This window comes from Panthera pardus, unplaced genomic scaffold (genome assembly GCF_024362965.1).
Source record: "Panthera pardus isolate Hobbes unplaced genomic scaffold, ASM2436296v1 HiC_scaffold_16, whole genome shotgun sequence".
Taxonomy (NCBI): domain Eukaryota; kingdom Metazoa; phylum Chordata; class Mammalia; order Carnivora; family Felidae; genus Panthera; species Panthera pardus.
Window position 1 is genome coordinate 148,335,027 of NW_026526721.1, and position 22,859 is coordinate 148,357,885.

The following is a 22,859-nucleotide window of genomic DNA, read 5'->3' on the forward strand; positions in this document are numbered from 1 at the left end:
ATGTTCTAGACTTAGGAAAATAACTGAGGATAGCTCCATGGGCCCACTGGACAGATGTGAGATGGGTTTAGTAAGATCCCATGTGGCACATGGCCTTGATAAGCTCTTTCTTGATCTGACTACCGCAGTACAGTGGTTTCTTAGGTCTCCGGAGATCAGCCCAAGTTCAGAGCCAGAGGTTCTGGGCATTTCCCTTTTCCCGGTGCTCAGTCCCATGGTAAATGTCTGAGGACAGTCTGGGGAAGGAAGGTGGTGGGGAACATCCCCAGCATTCGCTCTGTGGCCATTTTGTAGGGATCTCTTCGGAGGGGACCGTTAGCTTAATGGAGGAGCTCTGGGTCTGTGAAGCAGCTTGGGCCTGGGGTCTGGATGAGAGGCCGTCCTTGTCCTGGACTCCAGGGGGTCAGAATCTGTGATCACAGATCGCATGTGACTCACGGTGGCACTTGTGCCTACAGTTAAGTGCTGCATGGGCTTCTACCCTTGCTGGATCCCATCCCATTATTCCCATTGTGACCAGAGAACCCAATTCCACTGTCGGTTTGCTCCACTGTTCCTTCTGGCCTGTCAAGGATAGCCACCTCAGAGCTTCTCAAAGATGCTGGTGTCCCTCTCACTAAGGCATGCTTTTCAGGCCCACCTTGGAGGGATGGTTTAGGGGGTGGCTGGGCAGGTTGCATTTTGTAGAACCACGTCAACATTTTCAGTTCCCTGAGCTTTCAGACTCTGTTTTCTGTAATTCGGATGTCCAGGCTATGCCCTGGACCGACTAAACCAGAGTCTCTGGGGCTAGATGCAGGTATCTATAGTTTTTAAAGCTTTGCAAATGATTCCAATACGCAGGCAATATTGAATTCCACAGTAGTGATTTCAATGTTGTCCTAGACCTTAAGCGTCACTGGGCAACTTGTTAGACATCTCGTACAGATTCTCAGGCCCCCCACCCCAGACCTACTGAATGAGAATCTCTGGGGGTGGAGTTCAGCAGTGTATCTTTACAAATTCTTCGGTGATTATGAAGCACAATAAAATTGAGAACCACTGCTCTACAGTCTCGGGGAATCCTAGCATTTTGACCTCATTAACTGTAGACCATCATTAAGGTCAGGTTGCTGCTGGTCAGCCTGGCAAAGTCCCAGGTGCTTGAATCTCTGGTCTCCCAGGTGAGAGGCAATGTGAATGTGATCTGCAGACTTGCTTTTCAGACCTGGTTCAATTCTTAGGGAAGATTTCCTCCCTGCCTCCCACTGTTTTATTCAGTACCAAGATCTCAAGATTCCTTACCATCCTCTTTTGTAGGCTGGTTCACTTTTTATTCATATATCCTTGGGGTTTCTTTTCTTTTCTTTTCTTTTTTAAATATGGTTTATTGTCAAATTGGTTTCCATGCAACACCCAGTGCTCATCCCAACAAGTGCCCTTCTCTCTGCTCATTACCCACTTTCCCCTCTCCCCCACCCCCCATCTATCCTTGGTTTGCTCTTAGTCCTTAAGAGTCTCTTATGGTTTGCCTTCCTCCCTCTCTGTAACTCCCCCCCCCCTTCTCCTCCCCCGTGGTTTTCTGTTAAGTTTCTCAAGATCCACATATGAGTGAAAACATAGGGTATCTGTCTTTCTCTGCATGGCTTATTTCACTTAGCAGAACACTCTCCAGTTCCATCCACGTTGCAGCAAATGACCGGATTTCATTCTTTCTCATTGTCAAGTAGTATTCCATTGGATATATGAACCACGTTTTCTTTATTTATTCGTCAGTTGATGGACATTTAGACTCTTTCCATAATTTGGCTATTGTTGAAAGTGCTGCTATAAACTATAGGGGACATGTGCCCCCATGCATCAGTACTCCTGTATCCCTTGGGTAAATTCCTAGCAGTGCTATTACTGGGTCATAGGGTAGATCTATTTTTAATTTTTGGAGGAACCTCCACACTGTTTTCCAGAGCGGCTGCACCAGTTTGCATTCCCACCAACAGTGCAAGAGGGTTCCCGTTTCTCCACGTCCTTGCCAGCATCTGTAGTCTCCTGATCCATCCTTGGGGTTTCATCTGAATGTGAATGGTCTCCTATATTTGATGCCACACTATGGGCAGGCCCTGAGGTGTGTCTCTTGTTCCGTTTCAGAAGGTTGTCTCAAGATCACCAAGATTTAGCACATGCCGCCAGGGTTAAAGTATCTAGAGGGTTTACCTATTTCTGTTTTCCTCTTTTCTCTCTACTTTTGGTCTTTGAGGTTTCCTTAATTTCTTGCCGGTTCAACTATGCATTTTATAAAGCTATTTAAAAAGATTTTTTCCAGCATTTTTTGTTGTTTTCAGTGGGAGGCGTATTCAGGATATTTTGTCTACCACCCATCAGAATGTACAAAAGAATTTTAACAGTTACTCAGGGTTCACACTACAGATTTATTGCAGTCTGACCTCTGAGTTCTTAACTTAATCTGCATAGCAAGATCTATCCAGATACTTTTAATACACTGCTTTTCTAGTAGTTGGTGCCTTGCATTCATGGTGGCAGATCCATGACATAAATGTTGATGGCAGATTTTAGCTGCCATACAAATGATCATCTTTCCTCCTTAGATGTGTGTGCCATAGTTTCCTGTTTTATTAGTGATTATTTGAGTTATGAAAACTCCTTTATTTCTGTGTATAACTAGGATGGTCTCCGTGAATTGAATGAGGGATCAGTCTCCTGACTGGCTAGTTTATGTTGTGGTAACGAAGACCTTGGACGTCTCGGGCTCACCTTTGATCCTGCGGGCCTAGGTGGCTCCAAGGGCAGCTGACCTCAGCATTCCCGGCTGTTTCCACATTCCCATCTCCATCCAGTGGCGTGCTTGAACGTTTCCTGGGGCAGGGAAGAGAGGCGGGAAAATTGCACGTGGGTGTATGGACATCGTTTCCACGTTCAGTAGGCTGGTACTAGTCACACCAAGGGGGCTGGGAAATCTTTTTGTGTGTCCAGGAAAGGAGGGGAACTGTTGGCCACTTTTCCGGGTTGACTCTGCCTAAGTGTAGCCTAACGGGTATTTATTAGGGGATGAGCAAGGTCAAAGGCTCCAAGAGACTGCTTTGGAGCAGTGAGGACCTGGCGGCTCTGGAAGGCCTCTGGAGCAGGACCCTCTTGGAGTCTTGCTTGCGGCCGCTGCCAGAATGAGTGAGTGAAGGTCAGCTATGCTGTTACTGTGGGTCACTCCACTCAAGGTTCATCTTTCTTTCTCTCTTTCTCTTTCTCTCTCTCTCTCTCTTTCTCTCTCTTTCTCTCTCTTTCTCTTTCTCTTTCTTTCTCTCTCTTTCTCTCTCACTCTCTTTTTCTTTCTCTTCCTCTCTCTTTCTTTCTCTCTCTCTCTCTTTGTTTCTTTTAAATGTTGATTTTTGGGAGAGTGTGAGCATGAGTGGGGGAGGGACAGAGAGCGGGAGACAGAGGATCCGAAGCAGGCTCTGTGCTGAGCTCAGGAACCGTGAGATCCAGACCTGAGCTGACGTTGGACGCTTAACCAGCTGAGCCACGCAGGTGCCCCAGGGTTCATATTTCTGAGCAAGAGCCCCGCTGGCTGAGTTTAGATCGTGGCCTTCTCTTGACTGCCCCACACTGTGGGAAGAAAGAGGTTCTGAGGGGAGTTGGGGACCCTGGACCCTTTCAGGTTCCATATTTAGGGTGCAGAATGCCTGTTTTGTCATCCATCCCACAGACTAAACCCAGCACAGGAAAGGTATTTAGCCACAAAAGAGGTTGAGGAGTGTTAGGAAGAGGGACTGGATGACCAGTGACCAAAAAGTGACCGGTTTCTTTTGCAGTTGAAATTTGTTGATACCTAATTTAAAAACAAAACAAGAGGCTATGAAGTTGATAGAGTTGGTATACCGAGTGCTTCCAAACTTTCTGTATGACTGTAAAAGACGGCATAAGAAATCTGCTTAGGTGTTTTATTTGCTTTTCCTGACAGTTTTCCTTTTTTTTTTTTTTTAAATGTTTATTTATTTTTGAGAGAGAGAGAGACCTTGGATGCACAACTGGGAAAGAGGCAGAGGAAGAGTGAGATGGAGAATCCCAAGCAGGCTTTGCACTGCCAGTGCAGAGCCCCGTGCGGGGTTGGAACCCACAAACATGAGATCATGATCTGAGCTGAAATCAAGTGTTGGATGCCCAAGGAACTAAGCCACCCAGGCGCCCCGACAGTTTGTTATTTTTGAGAGAAGGAATCCACCCATTATAGGTTATTTGTTTATATTAGGCCTCAACAGGGAAGTGACAAGTTAGCAGTCCTTACTTGAGGTTCCCCATTACCTGATTTTAGGAGTTAGATGCCAACCGATACTGAGATAATTAAAGGTTACGTCCACGGCGATAATGTTAAAACTTTGATGTCAAGATGTCACCAGGAGAGGTTCATGCAGACTACGCTGCTTCGTTGCAATAATATTTTTGGTTATTAAATACAGAACAGAATTCTATTCCCGTCAAACAAGTTTGCCATCTGTCTTCTGCATCATTGACCTGTCTTTATGTGTCAAGACTTCCTTCTCTGCCTCACTTTTTAACCAGCACTTGTGAAAAGGAGGGTTTAAGTTTCAAGTCCACAGGTGTGATTTTACTGGTGAAGGCTTAATCAGAAACGCAGGACCCAAAGGAATGTAAGATTCAGTACAAATAAAATTCAGGCAAGGACTGTGAGGCTCACAGTGTTCTTATTTTATATGCCCTCACTATGTTTGGGACATTGAAAGTGGGGTTCTAAGAAAGAAAAAGCCTGGGCAGAGTGCTGTCCGTTGGAATTTTTGGTTTACTTGAGTTTGTGGATGGAGTACCTCTTATTTCAGAGGTTAGGGGAGAATACTGAGCAACATCTAATTTAAAAGGTTATGTTATAGCTCTTACGATGACTGCTGCTGTGTCTCCTATTGGGAGTAGTTAGGTAGGGCTTTAAAAATGTCCCTGTGGGGTAAAAACACTGACTAGGAAATGCCAGCTACTTCCTGGATCTGGAGTTTAGTTCAGTTTCTGTTTGTAGCTGTTAATTGTATACCTGTGAACATGGACACTTAAGAACTATTTTGAGGGTCAAGAGCAAGCAAATGATATCAGTGCAAGTGTCCAAGCATTAGTTTTATAACTGCGGAACTTCCAAGCTTTGGTATTCATACTTCTTAGTTTGCCATCTTCCTGTCTTTTTGCCTTTGACCTGAGAGACTCAGTCCAGGCTACGTGAGATTGGTGCACATGTGACCATTTAGTTCAATCTGATGCCTTCGTATAAAGCCAGAAGAGGCCTCATTCCACCTTGACAGAGTTGTGATAAAATGGGTTTGGATTTCAAAGCAGTTTAAAAAATACTACAATCTTAAATTACTATGTGTAGTGGCCAATCGACCAATCATGGCTTTAGTTGCAGAAGGATGGTCTCCATTAATGACAGTGTATATTTGCCTCAAAGCACAGTAATGCTAGAAATAAGCCCTCTCCCACCCCCTCATTTTCCTTTACTTAGGTTTTTCAAAAAATGGCACACAATACTAGCATAATGCTTGAATATCTGCCCTGGTTTCCCCCCCCTCCCCCACCCCCCCCCCCTCAGTTTCAGTGTTAGAAGGCCAGGTGAATTTTCACAGAATACAGGAAAACATACATAAGAACAGTACCTTCGAATTACTCATACTTTTGAGTTTGAAGAAGGACTAAACAAATCTATTTTTAACCTTTTGTTCTGTTTAGTATTGGCATTTTCAAATGTCATTGTACACAGGTCAACGAAAACTTGTTTTTCTCTTTGGTTATTTGTCCCTCACGTGGAATGGTTGTTTATTATTCTTACAGTTGTGCTTTTCAATATTAAAATTTCTTTAAAAATGACAAGTGAAGGGGTGCCTGGGCGGCTCAGTTGGTTTCGTGTCCGACTTTGGCTCAAGTCATGATCTCATGGCTTGTTGAGTTTGAGCCACACACGCTGGGCTCTGTGCTGACAGCTCAGAGCCTGGAGCCTGCTGCGGGTTCCGTGTCTCCCTGTCTCTTTGCCTGCTTGCACTGTCTCTGTCTCTCTCTCTCAAAAAATAAACATTAAAGAAAAAAACAAGTGGAAAATCTATGCAAATAACATTGCAGACAAGCATTGTGTTGTGTACCGTTTAGTGCTATCCAAAGTTAAACGGTTTTGCAAGTGAGCTGTCCGCTGGCTGTGGTGTTACTAGCTTGGATTATATGATGTGTATCTGTTTACAAGACACTAAGCTCCAAAGCAATTTCTGTTAAGCTGCAGGCGGTTCAGACAGTTTTATCTCTTTAAAGATCTTCAGCATTAAAGTGTTTTTAATTTCAAGTGACGTTGATGGATTCAAAACGCCAGTGGATTCGACAATGGGGAAATATTGTAAATCCCTGCCCCTAACTTGGTGAAGCAGAAAGTAGGATCTAGGTTTCCAATGTGGTATGAGGTTGAGTCTTTAAAAGAATTAGGCCTTTTACTTGGAGATAATTGTAGATCATATGCCGTCGTGAGAACTAGTACAGAGATACTGTGTGTTCTTGATCCAGTTTTTCACAATGGTAGCATCTTGGGAGTCCTACGGTATGATATTACAGCCAGGATGCTGACACTGAGAGAGTTAAGGAACGGAGGCGTTTCATCACCAAGAATAGTTCGTGTTGCTGTTTATCATTTGTCTCACCCCCACTCCAGCCGCTGGCAGCCACTCATCTATTCTCCATTTCTATACTTGTATGATTTTGAGAATGGCGCGTGAGTGCAGTCATATCGTGTAGCCTTTCGGGACTGGCTTTTAGACTTTGGTGTCATTCTTTGGAGATTCATCCAGGTTGTTCCACGTGTCAGTAGTTGGTTCCTTTTTATTGCTTAATGGGACTCCATGGTATCAGTTGTACCACAGTTCGTTTAACCATCCCCCTGTTGCAAGACACCAGTGTCATTCCCAGGTTTGACAGTTATGAGTAAAGCTCTTACAAACACTGATGTACAGGTCTTTGTGTGGATGAAAGTCTTCATTTCTCTGGGAAAAATGCTTGAGATTTGGGGTTCAGGAAAGAGTGGACTTGCCACCAAATCACAGTTTCTCTGGGATATATGCTTAGGGGTACAGTTTGCTGGGTCCTTTGGTATATGCATGTTGAGTGTTTTTTGGTTTTTGTTTTTTTTTTCCAGACACTGCTGCAGTTTTCTAGAGTAGCTGTACCATTTTGTATCCTACCAGCAATTTCTGAGTGGTCTAGTTTTTCTCCCTCCTTAGCAGCAATTGGTGTTGTCATGTTTTTATTTTTTTATTTTTGCCATTCTGATAGGTGTGTAGTGTTCTCTCATTGTGGTTGTAATTTGTATTTCCTTAACTGCTAATGATGTTGAACATGTTTTCATGTGCTTATTTGTCAACTGTATATCTTCTTTGATACAGTGTCTGTGCTTTTGGTGCCCAGTCTACTTTCTACCTAGACTCTGAAGAGTTTACCCCATTCTCCCCTCCCCTAATTTTATAGTTTCATGTTTTACATTTAAGTCTGTGATCCATTTTAAGTTCGTATGTTGTATAAAGCGTTAGACTTAGGTTGAGGCTTGCTTTTTGTTCGTCCTTTAGATGGTCCCGTCGCTCCAGCATCATTTGTTGAAAAGGCTGACTTTCCTCCTTTGGATTGCCTTTGCACTTTTCTCAGAAATCAGCAGGCCATTCTTGTGGAGCTATTTTTGGATTCTGTGTTCCATTGATCGATATATCTGTCTCTGGCAGTGCCTCACAGTTTTGATTACATTATGTATATACTGAGTGTTGAGATCAGATTAATTTCAGCACTTTTTCCCCCAAATTGTTTTGGCTATTCTAATTATTTTACCTTTACACATAAATTTTGTTTTATTAAATTTTTTTTTAATGTTTGTTTTTGAGAGAGAGACAGAGTGCAACTGAGGGAGGGACAGGGAGGGAGAGGGAGACACAGAATCTGAAACAGGCTCCAGATTCTGAGCTAACATTATGAGATGTTAGCACAGAGCCTGACTTGGGGCTCGAACTAGGGAATGGCAAGATCATGACCTGAGCTGAAGTCGGACCCTTAACTGACTGAGCTACCCAGCACCCCTTGTTCGGTTTATATTTAAGTATTTGATATTTTTAGTGATTGCAAATAGCATTTTTTTTTAATGCTCATTTATTTGTGAGAGAGAGAAAGAGAGAGGGAGGGAGGAAGGAGGGAGTGGCAGAGAGAGACAGAGAGAGAGAGAGAGGGAGACAAGCTCCCTCTCTGAAGCAGGCTCCAAGCTCTGAGCTGTCAGCACAGAGCCCGTTTTGGGGCTGGAACTCACAAATTGCGAGATCCAGACCTGAGCCGAGGTTTTATGCTTAACCAGCTGAGCCACCCAGGAGCCCCTGAATTACGCTGTTTTAGAGCAGTGCTTCCACACTACGTATTTTGTTTGTTTGTTTCAGAATTGGGCCCCTCTATATGTAGCATCCTGAACCTACTCTATCTTACTTTATGGGTCACACTGTGATTTCATTGACGTGTGTTCTGGTGTATGAATTCTGGCAATGAGTGTATGTAATTTTCTTAGCATGACACCTAGGAAATTAACTGGATTTGATAAAATAGCCTACTGAATTTTTAAGTGGATTATATTGACACTTCGGAATAACATTTACTACTCTGAGATTTTGGGAGGAGTCATTTAAAAGTTTAAGGCAGTGTAAGAGTTTTTTCGAAGTTGGAGGTGCTGGGGCATGGTAGGCTCTGTCCTGCCATCTGTGTTCAGTTCTGGTGTCTGAGTGAACTGGATGGAGACCTGCTGCCCTCTTTGAAGCCTCCGTTCCTTGTGTTTAGAGACTGAGTAACAGAGGCCTTGCAGGATCAGCGATGGAGTGCAAGATCTTAGTAACTGACAAGTGCTGTATGTATGTGCCTTTCTTTCACTAGATACATTTTTACCTTTCTCTGGGACACTTACTGCTTTCTCAGGAATAAGACCCATGTTTTGAAAATAATTTGGAAACTAGTTCTTAAAAATGGAGAGTGAATTTTGTTGAGTGTCTTGTCTTTTACCTGTAGGTTAAAGAACTAAGAGATACATATGAACTAATCTCTCTCTTTCTTTCCCCCCCTTTTCAGGCAATTACTGTCTTAACTGAGTTAATTAGGGAAAACTTCAGAAATAGCAAATTAAAACAGTGCCTCTTACCAACCCTTGGGGAGCTGATCTACCTTGTAGCCACCCAGGTGAGACCTTCTGATTACCTCTATTGCTATTTGACATGTTCTGACATATCCTGGCTAACAAGCGTTAATATCCTATAAAAGTTGTTTTGGTTTCGCCCCTTAGAGCATTGCATGTTGGAATCAGCTTGTCCAGTTCTGCAAATCATTAAAAAAAAAAAAAAATTACATTGCACAGATCAATTTGGGAAGTACTGTTATCTTGATAATTTTGAGTCTTCTGCTGTGTATTTGGAATTGTACTGAATGTGTCTTTTTTTTTTTTTTAATGTTTTTATTTTAGAGAGCGAGAGAGTGAGCATGAGTGGGGGGGAGAGGGGCAGAGGAGGAGAGAGAGAGAGAATCCCAGGCAGGCTCCATGGTCAGTGGTCATTGCAGAGCCTGACATGAGGCTTGATGCCATGAGCCGGGGGTCATGACCAAGTTTTGCAGGCCCCCAGAGTAAAAGCAGACTTTTGGTGCTCAGCTTAGCCTTCATGCTTGCAGTTTGATTCTTTGTTTCCCTGTCAGATCTCTGATGCATTGTGAGGATGTCAGAATAAAAAGAGTTGCTTTCATTAGAAGAGTGGTCAGGTGCCTAGTTGGCCGTCTGATCAGGGATGAGAGTGTAGTGTAATTCTTTTTGTTGTTTCTTTTCTTTTCTTTTTTTGAATTATTATTATTCCCTCCAGCTTAATTGAGATATAGTTGGCATGCAGCCAACTGTACATGTTTAATGATTACAATTTGATCAATTTATACACACACACACACACACACACACACACCTGTGAAAGCATCACCACAGTTCAGATAATGAACATACCTGTCATTTCCAAAAGACTCTCCACACTTTTTGCAATAATACCTTCCTCCTGCCCTTCCTACTGCTGCCCGCATCCACTCATTTACTTTCTGTCACACAGACTAGTTTGCATTTTCTAGAATCTTTTGGACTCATATAGAATGCTATTTCTATTTGCTTTGAGAAGTAGATGTAAAGAATCCCCTTCTTTGGTACATACTTTAATTGGATATAAGCTAGGCTATTTTAATAAAGGGGTGGTTCTGTGGCATTTGACTTCAACTTAGGTTAGCAAACTGGAAACGGAAGTTAGGTCCCTGGATCCATAAAAATCATTAACTTTTCACGAGATGAGGGCTTTTCTGGAACGGTCACTCTGAATATATGTGAACCTTCAAATCTCCGCTCAGTGCTGGTGTAGTAAGACTGACCCGATGTGATAGTGTGTATTGTGTACAATACAGAGACCTAAGCCCTGTCCTGTTGGCTCTCTGGAAGCACCCCAAGGTGACAGGCTTGAGAAGGGAAGAGCAGAGCAGAATCGGCCAACAACATGATGAGGCAGTTTGCTTATTGTTTGTGTGTATTTTCTTTTATCAGGGGTACCTCCCACCTTGAGCCTGGGCGTTCCTGTTGTGTCACCTTTTTGTCCAGCTGATAATGATCTCTCACCTGCCCTGTTGCAAGAACTCTTAGATGACCTCCTTGCTTTGCTCTGTGCCTGTTATCCTCTGTTAGCCAGACGGAGCCTGTGAAAACCACGGGCGTCTACAGTGTCTGTCACTCCTCAGAGCCCTCCAGCGCTTCTTCCCGTCACAGCCAAATCCTGCCACTGACCTTGTAGGCCCTGGGGGGCCGCCTTCCCGGTACCTGTGTGACCTCCTCTCTCCCTGCTGTCCTACTGCCTTCCTCCTCCCGCCACACTGACCTCCCCATGGCTCTTTGAACCCGCCATGCCACGCTCCTGCCTCAACACCTTTGCACTTGTTCATCCTGCTGGCAGTGATTCTCCCTGAGATACTTGCGTTTTCTCGGTTCGGATCCCTTCAGAGGGTCTTCTCCTTGTGTGGTCTTGCGTGGTAGGAGATGGGGCCACCCTACCTACGGTCTTCCTCTCGCTCCGTACCCTGCTCTGGTTTTCTTTGTAGCAGCCCCAGCATCTTGACTGACTTGTCTTGTTTTCTCCTCCTCCACCTACTTCTTCCTTCTTTCTCTTCTTCGTCTTCTTCTTTCCCCACTAAATACTATTAAGACAGAAAATTTATCAGTCCTGTTCACGGCTGTGTGACCATCATTTAGAAGAATTCCTGGCACTTCGTAAGTGCTTCTATAAGGCGCGCCCCACACCAAGACCAACGGGACAGGAGGGAGTGAGCAAGGAGGCAGGGCTGGAGAGACTGGCCAGCATGTTCAGGAAGGAATCTGGATGAGTCCGATGTCGTCGTCTTAAGCCTGTGAGCAAGGGGAAGTCACTAGGGTTTTAAAGAAGGGTAATGGTGTCATCTGATTTCAGTGCCAGAGGGATGACTCTGGCTTAAAGGAGGAGAATAGGTGGGAGAATGGTAAGAAAAGATTCTGAGCTGAAATGAGAGTAAGCGAAGTAGGAGTGAAGTTAGGCGTGCGAAGAGGGTGTTTCAGGAAAGAGAAAGCCAGTAGGGCTGCGGTAGCTGACGGTCCATGAAAAGTTCTGAAAAGAGCCTGCTGGATCGAGTGGCGTGAAAGTCACCAGAAACTCAACAGGAGCTGTTTTATATGTTTACTTACTTGACTTCAAGCGAGGGAGTTGGAAGAAAGCATCCTGGAGCGCGCTGAGCCTCTAGCAGGAGGTGAGGAAGCTGGGACCAGCAATGTGAATCGAGAATAGGTGTGAAAAGGAATGGAGGGGCCGAGGCCGAAGGGAGCCCCGTTTGGAAGATGGGGACAGTGAGGTTATTGTAGTGGAAATGGAAAGGACCCCGTGGACAGGGCTTGGAAAATTTAGCAGTATGGGGTAGATAGCAAGGTAATGACGCTGGAGGAGGCAGGATGGGAATGGGATGCTGGGCCCACGTGGAAGGGGTGGAGGAGCCTGTCCCGTTGTAACCGCTGGGTGTAAGTAGCAGACGGCTTCAGGGGTAGGAACGCCGGGAGCTGCTTTCTCACTCACGACTTCCGTGATCTCTGTGGCGGAGGAAAGTCGGTGCAGTGGCCAGAGGATCACGGCTGTGAAGTGGCCCTTTCTGAGAGGGAGTCGGAGGGAGTCGGAGAACCGGATGCTGCAGAGTGAGAGGGAATTGGTCAGAGAACAGGATGCTGCAGAGTGAGAACGAAGCTCCCTGGGCTTGCTGATCCCACGTCATCCATGGGCTCTGTGTTCTGGGGTCACCCCTCTCAGAGCCCGGCTGCCTGAGCGCAGGCCTGGGGAAGCAGGCCGCCGGCTCCCTCGGGGGTTGGTTTCCCCAGAGAAGGGAAAAGGACATGCGGGAAGGGTTTTGGCCTTTGGCAGGAGGGATTAAACGGCAGACCAGGGGATCTAAGTGGCTGGGGGGGGGTAGGCGATAGAGTACAGAAAGGGTGTGGTAGACGGTCTGAACAAGTGAGCTGGAAGGGAAGAAAGTCACGTTTGGACGTGAAGTTGGGTACTGAATTTTTGTGATTTTCGATAGTGATTTTCAAGCTGCAGCAGCCTGGGATGATAATGTCTAGCCTCTGACCTGTGTGGGATTCTGTGATGGAGCAAGGATACGGTTTTAATGGGTCATGATTCTCAGCATACGTATAAAAAGCATCTGGACCAATAAGGTACCAGTTCTAAAATTTGGATGGTCTTAAATATTTTCTCCAAACAGAACCTAAAGAGATTCATTGCCTTAAAGGGATTAATTGCCCCCCCCCCCCAATCTTTCTGTGTGGTACCTAATTTATAATTAGATTTTATTTGAGAAATTACAGTCGTGTTTCTGTGGTTGTTACCCTAACTTGGTTCTTCTGTGAGCGAATCCTTGCCGATGTCATTAAAATCAGCGAACCCACCAGTCACACTTGCTTATTTTTATTTAGCACCTTGTCTTACCGGGCAACATACAGCCTTTTACTTATGCTTGTGGGTTTTCCTGAGATCCTCCTCAGAGCTGTGTGTTCTGTGCTTTCAAATCCTTTCAACTAGTGGAATACCTTTCAGGTAGGAATATCTGTAGTCTCACCTACGATTGTCAGTAGAGTAGTTTCTCTGCCAGGTGGATCGTATTGTCCTTTCTTCGTTTTCTTTTTTTTTCTTCTTCCTGCCTGGCTTCTGGTGAAGGGGTCTGATGAACATCATATAGAACATGAGGAGAAAGGAGAAACACCTTGTATGTACAACGTGGTCAAAGACCCCCTCACTGGGTCAGAATTGCCAGGTAGTGATACTTTTCAATAGGATATTAAGAAGCTTCAGAGAGTTTGTATGTTTGAAACGGCCTTTTTCTCGAACGGGTTAATCTCTTTTGTGCTGTTAGCTTCACTGCTTTTCCTTCCACTTTTTTTTAGGAAGAAAAAAAAAAGAACCCTAGAGAATGCTGGGCCGTTCCCTTGGCTTCGTACACAGTGCTAATGAGGTGCCTTCGGGAAGGGGTAAGGCTCCTTTGTGGTCCTCTGTAGACACCCGCCATCATAATAACCCTTCAGGCGCTGTGTGAGGAGTGTAGCCTGCAGCCGTGCGGGGAGCTTGTCAGCCGAGTCTCGCTCCTGAATTTAAATAATCCCGACAAGCCGCTGTGAGCAAGTGACCTATGGTCATTCAGCTCGCTCATTCACTTTTTGAAGCGTCTCGCCTTTTTAAAACACGATAGCAAACACAAGCAGCGTAAGCAGCTTTTTCATAACCTATCCTCAGTCCTCCCCTGCTCTTAAACTCCCTGACACACCAGTTTAGCAAGCAGGGTGTATGCAGAGACCTCGCTGGGGGCCTCAAAAGCCCCGTGATTATCTTGTCGGCTTGCCATTGTGCAGTTCAGAAACAGGAACCTTCCGCCAGTATCCACTGATTTTAATATTAAGTGGTATTTATCATGTGATTCTTTTTTTTCAATTCATTCACGGTCCTTCTCATGCCGTTGGTGGTGGCTGCAAACCAGCCAGCTGGCCAACTAACCGACTGGCATAGGGAGCTCGTGTGTGTGACTTTGTAAAGAATTGAGTAGCTGACCTAAAAGGGTCACGTTTTCTGTTTGCTTTAAAGCATTTGACATTGTTTCACCCAAGGCAGAGCCATAGGCTAAAGACATTCCTTCAGGAATGAAAAAACCACGTCACAGTAAACATGTTCCTTTTGAGTTCATTACTTCCTGCGTCATTGAATGGTAAGGGTTCCAGGTGCAGGAGCGCTCTGCACGGTCTTGCCCTAGTGATCCAGAAAGGAAGTTTGAAAACTTCCTAGCCCGTAGGGTTGGAGATGTCAGCTGTCATTATGGGGTATGAATAAAGCCAGTAAACTGTGCTTTACCAAAGATACGAGAATTAAGTCATGTTTCTCTGTAGTCAAAAGACGTGTTTCAGTTTATCACTCAAGACCTCAAGCTAGGCACACTTGGGGACACACAGATGAAGAAGGTGAATACTCTTCACGCACAGTGATCTGACCTATTGGGGGAGATCAGATAAAAACAAAGTGGATTATGTCAACTGTATAAATGTGGAAGCACAGAACTATGGGAACTCAAAGGAGAGAGGGAGCCTTCTAGGAACTTTTTTCACAGCGTAAAGAAATTTTGCAAACTTTGTATCTTAATTTTTAAAACTAAGATTGTTAGGGAAAAATCTGTTATTTGACGGCCAACAGGACTGATTAGGGAATTTCAGTCCCTGCCTGACGACTTCCCTTCCAGATTCTTGTTCCCACCCTGCTTGCCTCAGGTGCCAAATTACTACTGTTGGGAAAATAAGTAAAGTTCTGCACCATAAGATGGCCTATGGGACTAAGACAAGCTCTAATTCCCAGCTTAGAGACTCCTCTTCTGGGTTCTTCCTGCCCTGTTTGCAGCGTGCCCGAAAGCCATCAGGAATGCGGAAGATGACGCTATAAATTACCCTTCCCACCTGCATTCGGCACTCAGATCTCTGGAGAATGCTCTCCTCTGAGCCCACCCGTGTAAAATAAATCTCCTTCCTTCCAAGATCTCCGAGTGCCGCTTGGTTCTTCTGCCGGGTGATCCAGACCAGTTTCCATAATAAGATTAAGGGGCAGTAAAAGGTTACTAATTCTAGTTCGTGAGGTTGTATCCTTAATCGAGTATTTTCTCCCACACCCTTCCGTGTTTTTCACTGTATGTGTAAGATGAAGAATAATGCCTGATATCCGTGTGTATTATTAAACAATTATTTTTAATCATTATGATACTTCGTATTTTAGTAGCAAATGTGCCTTTTATTGTCTTGGTATATATGACAGGTCTTGTGTATTTTCCATAAAGAGGGAGGGAAGTCCAGGCCTCTCTACAAAAATTTTATTGTACGTTAGAAAAGCAGTTAAATATGTGCTTGGACAGCACACGCAGGTGTCTCTCACTTTTCAAAAGTACATGTTGCGCCCCTTAACTTGTACAAAAGACCCACATTAGTACTTGTTTTCTCTCATTGAAAGAAATACGAAGAGGGTTTCTGCTCCCACGAAAAAAGGCAAAAAGCACAAACAGCATTCAGGGTTTGTTTTGCAGCCAGTTGTTACACAGGCAGGCCTCGGCCTGTCCCGAGAAGCAGGGAGAGTGGCCCGCCAAGGTCCTTCCTTCCCCAGGAACTACGTTCGGCATCTCAGCATCCAGCCACTGAGCCCACCGTGCCTTCGAGCATCTGTCCTTGTGTTGATGTATTTTCTGCATCCATTAACAAGATGTGTCCTAAGGTATTAGAGAAGCCTGAGAGACGTTATTTTTGGGGTCTGGGAATACTCAAAACCTTTTCTATTTAGATTATGGTGATAGCTCTTGGTTTTACACCATTTGGGCTTACTAAAGGTTTCATAGGAACAGGGTACTTTTGGATAGTGGGAGAAACCTAAACTTGAACATTGTCTCTGTAACACAGATCGATTAGGGGGTGATTATCCCCCCTAAAAAAAGATTTGTTTACAAAAATAACTGAATTGTAGCAGTTCTTTAGCATGTATCTAATGTATTTAGGACGTAGTCGAAGGTGAATAATTTCTAAGCCTCTTATTTTCAACAATTAATTTGTTCCATGTAGAAAAACTTTCCCCAGCACCTACTGGTATTTCCTGATGTAGGGGTGTGTGTGTGTGAAACACATAAACAAAAGAGTATGTGAAATTTATGTGTATGTTTAAAAGCACACTGATACACCCACTCTCTTTATTTTTATTTTTATTTAATTTAATTTTTTATTTTTTTCAATTTACATCCAAATTAGTCAGGATATAGTGCAACAATGATTTCAGGAGTAGATTCCTTAGTGCCTCTTACCCATTTAGCCCATCCCCCCTCCCACAACCCCTCCAGTAATCCTCTGTTTGTTCTCCATATTTGAGTCTCTTATGTTCCCCCTCCCTGTTTTTATATTATTTTTGCTTCCCTTCCCTTGTGTTCATCTGTTGTGTCTTAAAGTCCCCATATGAGTGAACTCATGTGATATTTGATTTTCTGACTAATTTCACTTAGCATAAGACCCTCTAGTTCCATCCACATAGTTGCAAATGGCAAGATTTCATTCTTTTTGATTGTCGAGTAATACTCCATTGTGTGTGTGTGTGTGTGTGTGTGTGTGTGTGTGTGTATATATATATACACACACCACATCTTTATCCATTCACCCATCGATGGACATTTGGGCTCTTTCCATACTTTGGCTATTGTTGATAGTGCTGCTATCAGCATGGGGGTGCATGTGTCCCTTCGAAACAGCACACCTGTATCCCTTGGGTAAATGCCTAGTAGTGCAGTTGCTGGGTCTTAGGGTAGTTCTATTTTTAGTTCTTTGAGGAACCTCCATACTGTTTTCCAGAGTGGCTGCACCAGTTTGCATTCCCAACACCCACTCTCTTTAAAAACAAACAAACAAAACCCAAAAAAACTGGTAACAGATTTCTTCTCTGTCCTTCCTGGATTGCAGCTTGCTCTTTTCTTTCAAGGAGTAGCCACTATTCTTACCTTATGATAAACATTCCCAAGTATTTCTTTATCACGTTTCCATCTTTGATTGGTTCTTAAGGCTGAACTTTATATAAATAAATGGCACCAAATCCTGTGGAGACTTTATGTTGCTCAAAATTAGGTTGAAGTTGATACATGCCAATTGTGTAAACTATAGTTCATTTATACTACTGCATTGTATGTTGTTGGAATGTGCCTCAATACACTCAGACACACGTGTGTATCAGTTTGTATTCCCACCAGTAGGGTATAGGAGTACCCTTGAACCCATGTCTTGAACATTTGATCTAGTCAGACTTTAAATTTTTGTCAATCTTCTGGGCATTAAATGTTTTCTCATAATAGCTTTAATATGCATTTTTGTGGTTACTAATATGGTCACCATCCTTTTTTATTTATCTTGTTTTGTTGGGGGGGGGATTTATGTTGCTTTGTAGGAATTCTCTACACTGCCTCCCTTACCACAAGCCTGCTGTTATAAAATGTTTGAAATAACTAGAAAAGGAAAGAAGACTATAATGACCTTTATTTCCATCACTTAGTGTCAACAGTTTTTAACATTTTGCTCTCCTTGCTTTGTTGTAATATAGGTGTGTATGTATATATTCATATGTACATGCATTTATTCATTTATTTATATTCATTTGTTTTCTGAACTGTTTGAAAAAAAACGCAGATGCCATTGGCACTTCATCCATTGGAATGTTTGTGTATTCTGGATACTAATCTTTGGTTTATATGTGTTACTAGATCCTTTCTGATGGTGGTTGGGCTTTTCATTTTCTTAACCAACTGAGCCACCCAGGTGCCCCAAGGGCTTTTCATTTTCTTACAATATCCGATGATAAGCAGAAGTTCCTCATTTTAATGTAGCTAAATTTATCAATTTTTTTCTGTTATGATTAGCTTTTTGTGTCTCATATGCTTCTCTACTTCACCATCATTAGATGGTCTATTCCATTTTCTTCTAAAAGTTTTAGTTTGGGGCGCCTGGGTGGCTCAGTCGGCTAAGCGTCCGACTTCGGCTCAGGTCATGATCTCGCGGTTCGTGAGTTCGAGCCCCGCGTTGGGCTCTGTGCTGACAGCTCAGAGCCTGGAGCCTGTTTCAGATTCTGTGTCTCCCTCTCTCTCTCTGACCCTCCCCTGTTCATGCTCTGTCTCTCTCTGTCTCAAAGGTAAATAAACGTTAAAAAAAAAATTAAAAAAAATAAATACAAGTTTTATTTTTCCTTTATTTAGAACTTTATTTGTAATTGTTCTGTGTGTGCGCTGCTGTGTATGGGTAGTTTTATCTTTTTAAAAATGTTTTTATTTTTGAAAGAGTGCGTGGGCAGGGGAGGGGCAGGGAGAAGGAGAGAGAGAATCTCAGGCTCCGCACTGTCAGCACAGAGCCTGACACAGGGCTGGAACTCACAAACCACGAGATCAAGATCTGAGCTGAAATCAGCTGAGTCGCCCTGGGTAGTTTTATCTTTATAAAAAAAAAAAAAAAAAAAAAAAAAAAATATATATATATATATATATATATATATATATATATATATATATATATATGTATGTATGTATGTATGTATGTAATGAGTTCTCCCAGGATTTTTTAATGAGAAAGTCACCCTCTTCCCACTGCTCTGCAGTGTCCCCTTGTCTCATCAGTGTCTTTTCCTGGGCTCTGTTTGGTTCTGTTGGTCTATTATCTGTCTCTGTGTCATACTATCTAAATTAATACTTTCTATTATTTAATACTAAGGATATGGGGAGTTTTCCCCTAGTAACATAATCTTTTTCAAGAGTTTCTCAGTTAATTTTGTTCCTTTCACTTTCGTGTAGTTTTTAGATTCACCTTTTCAGGTTCACCTGTTTGGATGTTAAGAACACATCTGCAAATGAATTTGAGAAAAATCGGTTGATATTAGTAGTAAATGGAATGCATACTCAATGAGAAGACCAATAATAGGAGAATGACACATTTGATTAAAAAAAACCTGAAGATAACTGATTGAAGTTGCTTTGAATTCTTGATGAGATTCAGCCGATGTATTTAATTTATTGCTTAAGCTACCTCTCAGATGTAGGTCCCATTCTTTACAGATAACATTTATGAAACATCTATTATGTACCGCTAGGTGCAGGAAAGGTAAAGGTAAATTAAGATGCTGCCCTGCCTTCAGTTTTCAGGAAAGAAATTTTTTTTTTATCCTTAGTTCTGTACACCAGCCTTTTATTGTTGTTTTGGTAACTTCATTTGCTTTGGTTTCTTTCTCGTGTACTCAGTAAGACATTTCAGGCTATTAACTTTTCGTTCCATGCTAGCTGTATCTCACTAGTTTGGACATGTAGTGTTTCCATTATTGCTATTTTATTGATAGTCCCTAGTTCTAGTTTTAAATTTGTCCTTGATCCAGGGTTGTTTATGAGGTGGTTAAAACTTTTTCATGTGGGTGGGATTTTATTGCCTTTTTTTTTTTTCTTTGTTGAAGTAACAAAGTTGGATTACCTTATTGTCAAGAAAGTGGTTTGTCCTGTTTCTCTTTGGATTAAAAAAATTGTGGTAAAACACACGGTAACATAAAACTAAACCACTTTGACCACTAAGTATATAGTTCTGTGGTATTGAGTACGTTCACATTGTTGTGCTGTTTCTATTGTTTTAAATATATTGAGATGTTCTTTTGCCTCAATTACTGATTTTTTTTCCACATCAAAACTTTGTAATGTGTCTTGTTGAATATGGGCCAAATTGATTCGATTTTTATCCCTTTTCTTTAATTTCTGCATTGGGGAGAAAGCAGTATAGAATTTTTACTTCATTTTTTTGAGAAATTTTACTTCATCTTAATTTGATACGTAGACTTCTTAGACGTCAATTGCAGTTTTAAGTTATAAACTTCTTTGTTCATAATGCATAGAAAATTAGCTTTGCCTGGGATATTTATAGGTATCAAAAGAATAAAGCATTTTCTAGTCAAATACTTAGAGACACCAGATTAAACAAGGTTGAGCAGTTTGATTTGTTGTTAGTACTTTTCAGAGCTTGTAATTATGAACTACTTGGGAGAATATACAGCATTTTCAAAGTAATTTGCCCACAGACCTACCCTATCCTATGGCATGTTGTGTGATGCACTGTGGGAGAGGAAGTCGTGGGCTTACATTGAGAGTGTCAGGAGTTTAAGATCATTTTCAGTAGGTTTTCTCTTTTTAAAGTTCCCTAAGATATTATGATGGTGTTTTCCAAACAGCCTACTTTCTGAACACGATTTCTGTAACTTTAACAATGGTGATAGAGATACGAGTCAGGTGTTTTTGTCCTTGTGACAGAGGTCAGTGCTTAGAGGGAGAGAAGAGAAGTAATCAGAGTAAGAGACATATGGTGGGTCACACAAGCAGTTCGGAAGATCTTATGTGACTGCCGAAAAAGGAGGGTGGCAGTGTGGAAGAAAAGGTATCTATGAGGATACTGAATCAGTTTCAGAGTTGGGGTTGGCATTTCAAAGACCTTCAGCTGAGAGTCAGAGGATGTGGATTTCAATCCTACACTTGCTACTCTTCAGTGGTTTGGTGTCGGCCAAGGTCTAGGTGACCCACCTGGTGGTGTTTCCTGTATAGGAGGGTACTTGTGCTTCATGACCTTCCATGAGCTTCTGACTTGGGCCCCCTCTGAGTCTGACAACTTTCCCTTCCATTGCTTTGACCTTAATGTTGTATACAGTACTAAGGAGCAGTTGCCCCCTTGGGGTCATCGCTGTATTGATCTCAGGAATATTTGGCAATGAGCTTACGTGATGTATGTTTATATGTGCGTGGGATAAGGAGGGTGAGAAAGCTGACCTTTCTTTGAAGTGTTTATTTTTATATTAAAAATTTTTTTGTTAACGTTTACTCATTTTTGAGAGAGCGCGAGCAGGGGAGGGGCAGAGAGAGAGGGAGACGCAGGATCCGAAGCAGGGTCCGGGCTCTGGGGTGTCAGCACAGAACCTGATGCGGGGCTCGGACCCACAAACCATGAGATCATGGCCTGAGCCCAAGTTGGACACTGAACCGACTGAGCCACCCAGGTACCCCTGAAGTGTTTATTTTTATCTGGGTAGGTAGTAGCCTATTATTCTCCAGTGACAAGCCAGAAGCAGCTCCTAGGGAATTTCCACATATTTACGGGAGAAGATTATTTGTATGTTTGTATCTACTCAACCACATCTGTTTTGAGAACCTGCATAATAGTCTATGTGTGATTATAGGTGCTGAACTCACAATGCATAGGTTGTAGTTAAAAATATGAGGTCCAAAAAACATACAAACCATTGGCTTTGTTTTTTTTCTGAGTAACAGCTTATTAGATAATTTTGAAGTAACACTTATTTTAAGAGGACATTTATTTGCATTTTGAAATTAGAGTTCTCTCTCTTTTTTTAAAAATGAAAACTAGTGTTAAGGTTGCTTTTGTGTTTAATTAGAAAAGACCAGGCTCAAATTAGAAAGGAGTACTAGAGATGTTAGGCATTAAATGTATTATCTTTGAAATGTTTTAGGCCTAAAACACAGGGAAAAATTAGTTGAAAATTCTTGGCTTTTGATAAAAGTGAAAATGTAGAGTTAGATTTTCTGATTTTGTTCCTGTCACAGTTTAATGTTCTGATAAATGTGTGTGCCTCAACATCAGGTTCTTTCTGGGTCCTCACCACTCTGTTGGTGTTTCTGCAGTGAGCGTTGGCAACGTGTATGTGGACTATGAATGATCCGGTGTTTTCTTTATTAAACTAGCCATAATTTTTCTTTTTGGCTGGGTACAGTATACTTTATTGATGGTATGTGACAAGGAAGGGCTCCCGAGCCTCCCCCCTTCTTCAGGGGACCTGGGATGGAAACTGTGTAGCAGTTAAGAGATTCACAGTGTATTGGGGCTTGAGTTGGGGCATGGACATCCAGCACCTGAGGGCATCTCTCTGCCTCTTGCTGAGGCTGGTGGCTCAGGGGGCTCTTACTCTTCGGAGGCCATGTGGACCATAATGTCCGCCACCTGGTTGCTGTAGCCAAATTTATTGCCAGGAAATGAGCTTGACCACTTTACCAGTGAGCAATGCCAGCCTTAGTATTGAAGGTGGAAGAGTGGGTGTCACTGTTAAAGTTGCAAGAGATGGCCCAGTCCTCAGGGTAGCCCGGGATGCACTTGAGGGGGCCTTTCCGTGCCTGCTTTGCCACCTTCTTGATGTCATCCTGTTGGCAGCTTTCTCCAGGCGTCAGGTCAGATCCGTGACTGACAGGTTGGAGTTGGGGACATGGAAGGCCATGCCAGTGAGCTTTCCGTTCAGCTCAGGGACGATCTTGCCTATAGCCACGGTGGTGCCAGTAGAAGCAGGGATGACGTTACGGGAAGCCTCTGGGCTGTCGTGCCACAGCTTCCCAGAGGGACTGTCCACCGTCTTGTGGGTGGCAGTGATGGCACGGAGTCACGAATCGTGATTCTCTCCACGGTGCTGGGATCGTCATGGATGGTGTTGGCCAGAGGGGCCAAGTAGTTGGGGAAGCAGGAAGCGTTGCTGACAGTCTTCTCGTTGTTCATGCCCATCACAACCACGGGGGCATCAGCAAAAGGGGGAGAGATGATGATCCTCCGGGCCCCACCGTTCAACTGAGCCCCAGCGTTCTCCATGGTGGAAAAGACCCCGGTGGACTCAGCAACATGCTCAGCACTAGCCTCGCCCCGTTTGATGCTGACGGGAGAGAGGCTTTCCGTTGACGACAAGGTT

At 43.2% G+C, this 22,859-nt stretch overlaps 1 protein-coding gene across 6 annotated transcripts in view; it reads left to right on the forward strand.

Moving 5' to 3' along the window:
• The window catches only part of ULK4 (unc-51 like kinase 4), a 569,816-nt gene that overhangs the window by 83,522 nt on the left and 463,435 nt on the right, over nucleotides 1-22,859 (forward strand). For 5 of the 6 annotated variants that reach the window (XM_053903940.1, XM_053903943.1, XM_053903944.1 and 2 more), the window contains 2 exons: nucleotides 9,106-9,213; nucleotides 13,502-13,585. In XM_053903940.1, coding sequence (XP_053759915.1) covers nucleotides 9,106-9,213; nucleotides 13,502-13,585 — 192 coding nt within the window. The remainder of the gene's footprint in view (nucleotides 1-9,105; nucleotides 9,214-13,501; nucleotides 13,586-22,859) is intronic. The other variant, XM_053903942.1, reaches the window with a different exon arrangement.